The sequence below is a fragment of the Camelus bactrianus genome, chromosome 6 (genome assembly GCF_048773025.1).
Source record: "Camelus bactrianus isolate YW-2024 breed Bactrian camel chromosome 6, ASM4877302v1, whole genome shotgun sequence".
Lineage (NCBI taxonomy): Eukaryota > Metazoa > Chordata > Mammalia > Artiodactyla > Camelidae > Camelus > Camelus bactrianus.
Window position 1 is genome coordinate 74,487,710 of NC_133544.1, and position 11,239 is coordinate 74,498,948.

Below are 11,239 nucleotides of genomic sequence, written 5' to 3' on the forward strand. Positions count from 1 at the left end.
GAGAAGGACATTCTGGGGTAGTGGGGAGAATTACTTGCTGCTCAGACCAGGGCAGCTCCCGGTAGCGCCTTCGATCAGCCAGGAGAGCAGCTGAGTCCAGCTGTAGCAACTTTAGTGGAAGCAGAGGAAGCAGGCAGTCTGGCCAGGTGGTGGGGATGGGCTGCTGGTGGGGATCACGGTGTAGTGATAGGTGAAGGGGTCTGGACGCAAGCCTCAGAGAAGAAGGGGAACGAGAGGGGCAAGAAGGGACCAAAACTAGAAGGGCATGTGCCACTATAGCAGGGCACACCTGCAAGCCTCACATTAAAGGCAACTGTGGTCACGTATCACTGCTATTTAGGCACCTGATGAATTAAATTTTCTTAGTCTCTCTGAGGTTTGGTTTCTTTATCTGAAAGGAGGGTGATTGGCTTGGAAGATTTCTCAGACCTCTGTGGCTTTGATGTTCAAGGAGGTCATGCTGCCCTGCATCTGGACCTGGGGAGAGCTTTGTGGCCACAGAGCTAAAGTGGACTCTCAGGAAAACTGCAAGGGGAGTGTGTGAAGCAGCATCAGCCATATGAGACCATCCTGGGACATGGAGAGGAGCTTAGTCGGGATAAACCACACGTACCTGACCAGGGATACACACAGCTGCACCGGCACCTGTTGTACCCATGTTTTTAACTCCATCTTTCACCTGCACGAGAATTGGCTGTGTGTGTGTGTGTGTGTGCGTGTGTGTGTGTGTGCGCACGCGCGTTATTGGGTGTGTATTTAAAAAAATGGGGAGGTTTGGGAGGCCTTCCCTGGCCACAGGGAAGATGCCCTCTTCCCAACCAGAGCTCGCATCCCTCATTGTCCATCCTCCCTGCTGCTCTCATACCCGAAAGGTCTGCAGCAGCGCTGCGGTCTGGCAGGCTGAGAGGCGTGACAGTTCAGGGGCCAGGCAGGAACAGGCCCCAACCAGAACTCGCCTTGGGATGGCCTGGAGTGTCTGGGAGCTGAGGCCTGGAAGCAGAAGGTGCAAGGAGCAGAGTTCCTCCAGGGACAGCTAGGGAGCAAGAGAGACAAGAGGTCTGAAGATGACGGGCCAGGTGGTAGGGAAGAGGACAATCACAGTGCAGCAAGGTAGCAGGTAGGAGAGGAGCTGGGAGGGGAGAAGGGGCAGATGCAGAAGCCAGGAAAAAGGGGGACAGAGGCCTCTGTGGGTGTTGAGAAGTTGCTGCTACTCACATCGTGCCTCGGGAGGAGCCGTCCAAGCAGTAGGACAGCCTAAGGTGGGATGGGACAGGAAACAACAGCTCTCAGGTCCTGGCAGCCAGTTCCCAAGCAGGTCCCTGGGGCCTGCCCTCCAAAACTTCCAGGACCCTCTCTACCACCCCAGTGACCAGCCTGGCTCTGGGCTCTTCTGGGGACAGAGGAAAAGGAGCCTTCATGGGGGGCAGATGGTATCCCTGAATGTAATTCTTCTGTAATTTTCTCAAGATTCCAGGGAGTGAGATAGGCCCACCTGGGCAGGTGTGACACTGGTTCCTTGCAGGACAGGGAGCATGGCTCTAAGCTGGGGCTCTGACAGCTCCTGCAGGAAGCGGAGGCCCAGCTGAGGGAAGAGAGGGGCCCAAACTCGAAGCTCCCGGGGGCTCAGCACAGCTCCTCCAGATGAGCGCAACACCCCTAGAAGTTCATACGCTACCTGTAACCAAAGGTTTGGGTATGGAGAGAAAAGAGAGGTGAATCTTAAGCTTTCTCTCTAATCCCACATCTGGGTTTCCCAGGGCCTGGGTTATGGCTTGGAACCAAGGATAGGACAGGAGCAGACTGGGCTCAAGACATCAGAGGATATGTTGGAGATGTCATAGACCAGATGGAGTGGGGTCAGGAAGAGATGGTAATAAGAATGGCCATGGAGTAAGGCAGAGTTGGGCTGAGGGCCGGCACCACTGTGCTCAAGCTTGGTTGAGACGACTGGGCAAGTCCTCCACATAGACTCCCCCCACCCAGAGAAAGCCTGGAGTCTTGTAGATCTGTGCCAAGGGGCTCACCCGTCCTTGTGGGCTGAGAGTCCCGTTGGCCGCACATTCCAGCAGCCCCCGTTCCACTGGCCCCATTGGATCATTCAAGGGTACCAGGCTCTGCAGTTCCTCAGGGCTCAGGAAACAGGCAAGGGGCCCAAGCCTGAGGAGGGCACAAAGCTGGCCTTCATGTGGTCACTGAGACTGGTACTCAGGCAGGGATCATGTGGGTACACAGAGCAAGCACTCTGACCACTAAACTAGGAAACACGGGCGCCATAGATAGGCCTCTCTCCTGAAGCCCCTCCCTGCTGGGGGCCACTGCCTACTCTCTTACCCCTTCCTTCCTTGGACCCTACCCATGATGGCAGCTGTACCTGCCTCTCTCCCTCTCTGGCCACGATCACTAATCCCACCACCACTCACCTGCGCACCTGCTCCTCTCCATCCTGGACACTCTGGTTCACCAGGCTGCGTAGCACATGTCGTGCATGCCCTGGCCCAAGACCTGCTGCTGGCCAGCTATCCTCCAGGGCCTGGATCTGAGATGGGGAGGGTCAGCTCACGTTGGAGTCACTGTGGGACACTTGTGGGGAGGGGTTCCCAAGGAGACATGTCACGGATGCCCAGCCCACCCAGCGGAAAACAGGTTAGTCAATAAATGATCATTCTCATACCTGGTGAGGGCTGAGCTGCAGAAAGTTCTCCAGAGGGAGATGGGGGAGCAGGGGCAGCACTGCTGAAAGCAGCTCCTGGGGCCAGGCAGGCACTTCCCCAAATAGCTCAGGGGCCAGCAGTCGCCTTGCCAGAGCCTCCTTCTGTTCAGGCCTCATTCCAGGGCTATAATCCCGGATAGCAGCCAGGCTGGGGAGAGTAAGGGGTCTTACCCCTTGGCCCTGTTCCAAAGTGCTGTCTCCCAGCTCTGTGCAGCCCTGCTGTCATGGACAGGAAGGAGACTCTCCCTAGTTTTAACAGAAGGGGCTGCTCTAGGTGAGTGGGATTGGCCTGACCCTGACAGGATCAGGAGTGGTACGGGGTCCTTACACACTGTCATTGGCCAACAGGGATGGTGGGAAGCGCATTAGGTCTGAGACAGCCAAGAAGGGGATGAGTGGTGACAGGTCAATGAAGAGCTGGGAGGTGAGGTGTGGGTACCGCTGGAGCAGCAAGGCTGTCAGGCGACCCAGGGCCTGCTCCTCAGAAGGTGGCACCTGTGGAGACACAGGAATGGAGGCCAGCTTTGGAGATGCTCACTATCCTTGTCGTCTCCCCTCTTGGGTTCCTCCTTCTTCTGGGTGAGCCTCTGCAAACCAGGCTCCTGGTGTGCTGGATTCCTAGACTTCCCGTTCCACCTCTGTTCCCCTCCGTCTATGCCTACCTGCAGCTGGGCCCAGGAACGATGCATGAGCGTCAGGAAGCCCTGAGCAGCCTCCCTCTCTGCTGAAAGCACCAGCTGCTGGAGGTTTTCTGGTGGCATGTGCAGGTACGCCTGGGAGTGGGAGGTCATGGTAGTTATATGGCCTCACTGGGCAGGGGCCTCAGGCCACGTCTGTCACCCAATTCACCCACATAACCCTCCCCCCAATTTGTTACCTTCACTAGAATCTGCAGGGCCCAAACACTCTTCTCTTTCTGGAGCAGATCCCACAGCACAGGCTGGTGGGGAGACACAAGATGCAAGAAAGCTGTCTCCTCTGTGCCTCCTGCAGCTACCCCAGGCACTCAGACTCCATTTGCTAGGATGCTTGTCCTTCATCCGAAGCTAGTATGTGTGTCCCCTCCAATACTAAACTCCTTTAGGTCAGAGACCACCTATAGCCTTTCCTGTGCCAGGTCCATAGTTGGCTCAATAAGTCCTTGTAGATATGAACCAAATTGCTACATTTCTTTGGTCCCAGGAATTGAGAAAGATGGGCCTTAACATGAAGGAAGGAATCTTTACATACACTACAGAACCTAGCAAAGTACCTTACACATAACAGGCACTCAGTGAATGAATGATGGTATTCACATATTCTAGCCCTTTCACTCTACAGAGAAGAAAGTGAAGCCCAGGAAAGCCCAATTAAATTACTTGCCCAAGACCACATTAATCTGTGGCATAGTTAAACCCAGAACCCAACACTTCTGATTTGCAGTCATTCTGAACTTTTCTCCTTTCTGCTTATCTTCCTAGATTTTGCCAGCTTCCAATTCTCTCTCTCTAGGGACAGAATTAGAGTCCTCTAACTTGATCCCTTTCCTTTCTGGAGCAGAAAGGGGGAGAATCAAAGAGTGTGGAAGAACAACGAGGTAACATTTATTGTATGTTTATAGATCACGTACTAGCGCTAAGCCTATAGCATGTATTATCTGATGTAATCCTCAGCCACCCTAAAGCTGGGGCACTATTATTCTTCCACATTTATAGACTACAAAAATATTGCTCGGAGAGGTTAAAAACGTGTCCAGGGTTGATCACAGAACTAAGATGTGAACCCAAGCCTGTATGACTCCAGAGTTGTGGGCTTAAATCACTGTGCTCTACTGATGCCTCAGTAGTACATTAGAGAATCCCCTGGAGGCCCTTCCCCAGTCCAGGAGCTTTCACCTTGGCAGATTACTCACACTGAAGCAGGCCAGCAGCTCCCTCTTGCTCAAACCAGAGCTGGAGCTGGCAGTGGGGTCAAAGCCCGGTGGGGTCGGCTGCTCCTCCTGCTCCAGGTACTCCCCGACCGTCCGCAGCACGCTGCGCCGGCCCTCTGGGCGGAAGGCATCCCAGAAGGAGCAGTTGTCTGGGAGACTGGAGAGCATCAAGGCCTGACCCAGCATCCCCTGGGCCTCATCCCTTCCAGCCCCTGGACCCAGGAGGAAGGTGAGCAGGCGCAGAAGATAGTGTAGGCGTGTGGGGTGGGCAAGGGCGGGCACAGTGGACTGACAGCGTGGCAGTTGGGATAACATGCCAAGCAGGAAGGGGCCCGGGGCCAGGCAGAGTGGGGATGGTCCCAGTGGTGGCAGAGAGGGCAGAAGAGGGCCCAGTAACCCCTCCAGGAAGCAAGTATCATTGCCCCCACGACTTATCCTGCACTGGCTTGCTAGCCAAGGCCAGAAGGGCACCAGGGCCTCATACATGGTGTCATTGGCACAGACCATCATCAGGAAGCTGCCCCCGTCTGGGCAGCGTTCCCCGCAAGGTCCAATGTGGCAGGGTGGGGAGGCAGTGACATCCGGGGTGGGGCCCTGGCACACATGCTGAACCCAAGCCTGATTGCTGGGGGGCACAGCCTGCAGACTTGCCTCCCCACACAGCCGTTCGGCCCACAGAGTCTCGTTCTCCAAGAAACAGCCCCAGAAGACCTCTGGGGTGAGGGGAACAGGGGGCAGGGCTTCAGGGCAGCTGGTGGGGGGTGGAAGCAGGCCAGCACAGAGCCGCTTTACCAGGCGGCGGTTGGGACCTGACAAGGTGGAAAAGGAGAGGTTGCTACAGATAGCCTCTAGGAACTGATCAGGAAACTGGTCGTGGCATGCCTGTAGCCAGCTTTGGGCACCTGGTGCCCATGCGACTGTGTACCACACAGCTGTCTGGCAGACGGCAGCGGTGCTGGGAGGGGGTTGCGGGGTGGCAGGCTTGGCGTGCTGGCAGAGCAAATGGATGGAGAAGTTGGAAATGCTGTAGGGTGGTGCTAGGCCCGACTGGTTCTCGCAGAGGGCCTCCACCGAGATGGCTCGCCGTTGGCGAGGGCTGATGTGGCCTGAGGGCTGGGAAGTCCTGGGCAGAGGCACACCAGTGCTCAGGCAGTGGAGGAGGGCAGGGGGTCGGGGTGGAGATCCAGACAGAAAGCCCAGTGCCCGGACATCCCAGGAGAGGTTGTGCCGGATGCCCCTGGGTGCAGAGGGAGGAGCAGGCAGCATCTGGTCAGTTTACATTTCCTCAAGTTGAAGATTCTGGCCCTGGCCCAGAGCCCTGCAGTGGGAGTCGGGGGGTGGGGTGGCAAGCATAGGCTTTTTCAAAAGTGAGGTCCCTGGGAATATTGCTATTACTGGTTTAAATGCTGGGATTGGGGAAAAGGGAGAGAGATTAGTCCCAAAAAGGCACAAAATCACCTAGGAGCAGCCCAGTTGGAATCCCTTCTGTCCACCCGGCCCCACTCTGTCTCCTTTCTGTATATGCTTTTAGGTACCATAAACACAACCCTTAGTTGGTCTCATATCAGGAAATCTGCCAAGTTATTGAATATGTCTACCTGGGCTCTGGCACTGTTGAACCGAAATAGTAAGGGGTGGAGGAATCCAATCTTGTCCTTTCTTCCCATATCCCTTCTTTATTAGTTAACACTATGTGCCAGGCACAATTCTAAGTGGTTGACACATACAGTATCAACTCATTTAATCCCTTGCAAAAACTCTGCAATAGTCAACATTACCCATATTTTACAAGTGAGGTGTAGAATGAGACTATAACCTGCCCAAGGTCACATGGCTAGGAAGAGGCAGAGCTGGGACACCCACCCAGATAGTCACACCCCAAAACTGCTGAACCACACCTCTCCCATCAGTTTCCTCTTTCACTCCAGAGGTGATGACTTCCCAGGCCCAATCCCTCAGGACTCCCTTCCTGTTACTTACCATAAAAGCAGCTGCTGAAGGTTGCCTAGGAGGGAAAGAGTAAGGAGGGGGACTATCCCAATCTCACTCCTTCTTGCCCTGACACAGCCCAGCCCCGGACCCGGTGGCACTCACCTCCCTGGCATTGTCCATTGACGTCAGGCTCTGGTTGCCCCAGAATGGAAAAGACCTCATCCTGCAGGGAGTCAGTGACACGGAGCAGCCCCTCCTGGAAGGTAGCATAGAGGGGGGCCCCCACTGTGCGTAGCAGACCTCCCCAAAGAGCTTCCTCAGAGCCCAGCTCCCTGACTGGGATGAGCAAACTCAATAGACCCTGCAAAAGGTGGGGGACTGACTCCCTCCCTTCGAGGCCTGTGGCATTGGTGAGGTCCACACTGGGCTGCACCTGCACCAGGGCCTTCCAGCGTGTACCCTCTAACAACAGCAGCAGAGAAGGCAACCAGTCAGCTGCCAGGACACAGTCAGAGGGCCCATCACGGGTGCATGGGGGCCGGGTAGGGGTAGGGGGTCCCCCGGGAACTAAGGCTCCCAGCAGCACCTCTGCGAGTCCACCCAGCACACCTGCCTGGTGCCCCAGGAAGTCCCGGGGGGTCTGCTCCTGTCCCAGCAGTGCCAGCACATCCCCCAGCAGCCCTAGCATTGGCTCCCAGTCTGGGCTGCCTCTCAGTGTCACTAAGAAATCATGGAGCCGGAGGGCAGGGGGCTGGAGAGGCGGGGGCTCTCCCACCAGTCCCTCCCCCATTCTCCCAGGCTCAAAAGAAGAAGAAATGTTGGCCAGGAATGAAGAGAACCGTGAGTGGCTGAGGGACCCCTGGGGAGCCTGGTCCAGAGTGGAGAGCAATGACTTCAGGAGGGAGAGACCAGAGTCCAGAGACTGAGGCCCAACAGGGACCAGGGTCACTGTAAGGAGAGAAAACAGGGATCACTGAGGGGGAAAGCCTAGAACCCAGATTCAGTCCTGCCTGGAGTCCAGTCAGTGCCTAGCTGTAAAGATGAGGTGACGGGGATGGAGAGCTGCGTCTCTTTCATTAACCTACAGTAAGTCTTGGCCTCCTTTCTTAACCCTCATTTTCTCCCTTAGCTCTGGTCTTGGCCCCTCTTTATTGCCCCTTTACCTTTTCTCTAACCACTGAATTTCTGCATTCTTAAGCTTCTTTCCAGCAATCATCCCCTTCATCCCCAGCCCTGCTCACCGTTCCTCTCACCTGCACAGGACAGCAGCAGCAGCAGCAGGGGCCAGAGGCTCAGAGCCATGTTTCCAGACGAGCGCTGGTACTAGAGGTGAGTTCTGCTTATTCTCACCTTGTGTGGGATAGCCAGGTGAGGGCAGGGCACCGCAGGCAGCCCAAGTCTCCACTGACACTGTAGTGTGGTCTTTCAGGAAACAATATCTGTAACCTGACAGCAGGTTTGTCACCTGAGCCACTGAATACTTGATCCTTTGGCTCTGGAGAAGGGTGTGCCTCTGTCAGACGGACCAATGATAGGGGATCCCAGGGGGCCCTCGGAGGAACCCAAGGATATAGCTTCAGTTAGGAGCCAGGATGCAATAGTGAGAAGGAAAAGACAGGGTCAGCTAACAAGCTAACTCGTAAATCTAAGTGTAACAAGTGTCGGTTTGCTGATTCCCTGCTCATGGTTTTTGTTTTTGTTTTTGTTTTTGTTTTTGTTTTTTTTGCTAGCCAGCTGGATTTTTAAAGAGACATATCTGGCCTTGAAATGTTGGTTTGCTGCCTCCCTGCCTCTACTTTTGTGATAATGATGCTGCTAAAGCTGTTCCATGCCTATTGGCCGAATACCCCAGGCTTGTACTTTACCCTATAAAACCTCATGCGCACGTCTTGGAGGTGCTCAGAGCTTCGGAGCAGAAGCCACTCTGAGCCCGCCGGCGTAATACATCTGAGTACTCCAACCCTCCGAGTGGTGCTTGTTTCTTGGCTGGCCTGTCATTTCCGTAACAATAGGAGTAGACAGACATTGAGATGGAGAAGTTCTGGAGACCAGGAGTGTAATCATCGGAGGGATCTTCAGAAATATGAGATACATATAAATAATAGTAAATAAATTATAAATAATATAATATAAGAAAACAAAGAGGGTAAAAAACACAGAGAATTTGAGGGAATTGAGGCAGAAGAGGGGCCAGGAGTAAGGAACTGGGCAGCCAGGTGTAAATAGAGAAGAGGAATGAAGACAAAGGTCTGATCCAGGGTGGAGCACTCAGGAAGAGAGCTGCTTTTGGTTCAGTGCCCAGAGCTACAAAATGTTAAGAGTTGGGCAGGACTTCAGAGATCACATAGACCAAACCTCTCATCTTATGGATAAGAAAATAACTCCAGAAAGTTGTGACTTGCTCATTAGGCCACTCAAGTGCTTGGTCTGCCCTCTGGCTCTCTTCCTGTGGCCTGGATGAAAGCCCTGTAGAAAATTCTGAGATGAGAGAAGAAAGAAATAAACCTGCTCTGTGTAAAACCTACTCCATCTGCTGGAGTAGTAACTACATTCACACGCAAAAGGAAAACTCTCCATCTTTGCTCTTCAGGGAGACATTATGAAAGCCAGTAAAATGCCATAGTAGAATGTGATTAAGCTGTTTGTTTTTTTTTCTTTTTACTAGAGTAAGCAAACAGGAAACATTTTACTGTGTATAATAAATGCAACTTTGGTGCACACAGACTTGCCTTAATAGCAGATAACTACCCCGAAGCACTCACAGACACCTTAGTTGTATACAATGCGGCTGTATTTAGCGGCACTTTAATTTTTCTGATTAAGTTTTGTTAGGATTACTTTTTATCTCCTCCTACATTCCAGTCCATGATGGAGCAAGCCACACAGAAGTAGGATTAGTACTAAGGAGACACGTCTTTTGAAGATTAAACACACTTTTGTAAATAATTTCAAAAAATACAGAACCATTAATAAACTAACAGCAATGACTGAAAATGAAAAAAAAAACCTGATGAAATCACTGTGCAAGGGGACTACTACTCTCCACATGCTCACATGCATGCGTGCATACACACGTGCACACACATACACACACACACACACACACACACACACACACACACAGAACTGCTTGTAGATCAGAGAGATCCCATCTCTTTGATCTGGTCAGGGTAAGAAGTCTTTTCTGTCCTCCACTTATATATCCCCAAAGGCCTTTACCTGCTCTAAACAGTAATTCAACACTGAGGCTCCACTCAAACCATATTCTGTCCCTCTTTCCTTAGAACCCTTCTATATTCTATCACCCAAACCCACACGTTCAAATCCATTATTAATGTGCTTCTGTCCTGGAAGGTCCACGTAGGATAGTAGAATTTTAGAGCTGGAAGGGACTTGAGGAATCCTCTGGTAAAAAACTTCTCATTTCATAGATGAGGAAATTGAGGCCCAATTGAGTAATGAAATGACTTGGCCCAGTCCACCAAAAGAGATGAAGTCAGGGCTGGGATTTTCCAAGGGATTTTTGACTCACCTGGTTGGTTTCACTGGTTGGAACCAGTGGAATGACCTATAGCATCACTTTGCCAATATGTTCTCTTTACTCATCAAAAGTGCCACATCTAGTATGAAAAGCAGAGATGAGAATCAGGGGAAGAATATGGCTTGGGTTCCCAATAGCTTTCTAGCTCCTGGTTCCAGCCCATTATGCAATCCACTTGAATTTCTGCCTTTGGTTCTATAACAACCTTCTTATAATAAATTCTTCTTTTTGCTAATAGAGTAGCAAAAAATGTGATGGCTGGATTCAAAACCTGGCTCCAACATACACCAGCAGTATATTCTGGGCAGTTTCTAAAGCTCTCTGTGTCACATTGTTCTTTTCTGTAACAAGGAGAAATACTAGTACAGACTTGTCATGAGGATTAAATTTGATAATGCATTTAAAGTACTTAGCACAGTGCCTGACACTCATTTAAAAAGAGTAAGCACCCATCATGTGACAGGCACTGGTACAGAATAAACATTCACTGAGTATGCCTCCTAATACTATCAGACTAGCTCAGTATGAATTCTTTTATTTGAAACTAAAGAGTCCTAATTAATACCAAAATTGTTACCAAGAGGTAGTGTCTTGAGTGAAAGACCTTTAGAACAAGTATGGAACTGGCTGAGTCAAGCAGAGAGGGGAACAATGAGGACTCCCTCCACCCAGGATGGGAAATTCTTGGCAGTCCACATGATGATGTAGCAAGCAGGTTAAGCAATTCTGTTACTGCCAAGGATTCAGACTATGTGACAACTGAGGGTGAAATTCTTAGGGTTTATAGCAAATGTATCAGCCTAATTCAATATAAGCCGGTTACCGCTTATAGTCTGATAAGGTTCAACAAAAGTAAAACAAGTTCCAATCCACAAATGAGCAAATGGAAGGAGAGAAAAACAAAACCAACAAACTGAAATGACAGGGGTCCAGAGCAGGAAATTAATCGTGTGTTTTGCTAAAGTGAAATGGATTAGATTGGTGGGGTGATAGGAATGCTCTGTAATCTGGCAACTGGAATGGAGACACCTGGGAAGAGCCAAAGGAGCTGAGAAATCTAAATCATTCTCACTCCCCGAACCAACCAGAGTGCACTTTCTGACTAAAACAGATGCCTCCCTTTGTAAAGAGCAATTGTTTCTCTCTC

General features: G+C 51.6%; 1 protein-coding gene across 2 annotated transcripts in view; it reads right to left on the bottom strand.

The window, feature by feature from the left end:
* STRC (stereocilin) overlaps window positions 1-11,239 on the bottom strand; it is a 33,592-nt gene that overhangs the window by 7,957 nt on the left and 14,396 nt on the right. The window contains exons 2-16 of one of the 2 annotated variants that reach the window (XM_010965340.3): window positions 7,805-7,961; window positions 6,714-7,499; window positions 6,600-6,624; window positions 4,602-5,856; window positions 3,588-3,650; window positions 3,373-3,483; window positions 3,039-3,205; window positions 2,672-2,858; window positions 2,421-2,536; window positions 2,025-2,157; window positions 1,493-1,675; window positions 1,216-1,254; window positions 866-1,033; window positions 614-679; window positions 35-160 (exon numbers count right to left, since the gene is read on the bottom strand). In XM_010965340.3, coding sequence (XP_010963642.2) covers window positions 35-160; window positions 614-679; window positions 866-1,033; window positions 1,216-1,254; window positions 1,493-1,675; window positions 2,025-2,157; window positions 2,421-2,536; window positions 2,672-2,858; window positions 3,039-3,205; window positions 3,373-3,483; window positions 3,588-3,650; window positions 4,602-5,856; window positions 6,600-6,624; window positions 6,714-7,499; window positions 7,805-7,853 — 3,474 coding nt within the window. In that variant the 5' untranslated portion in view covers window positions 7,854-7,961. The other variant, XM_074366022.1, reaches the window with a different exon arrangement.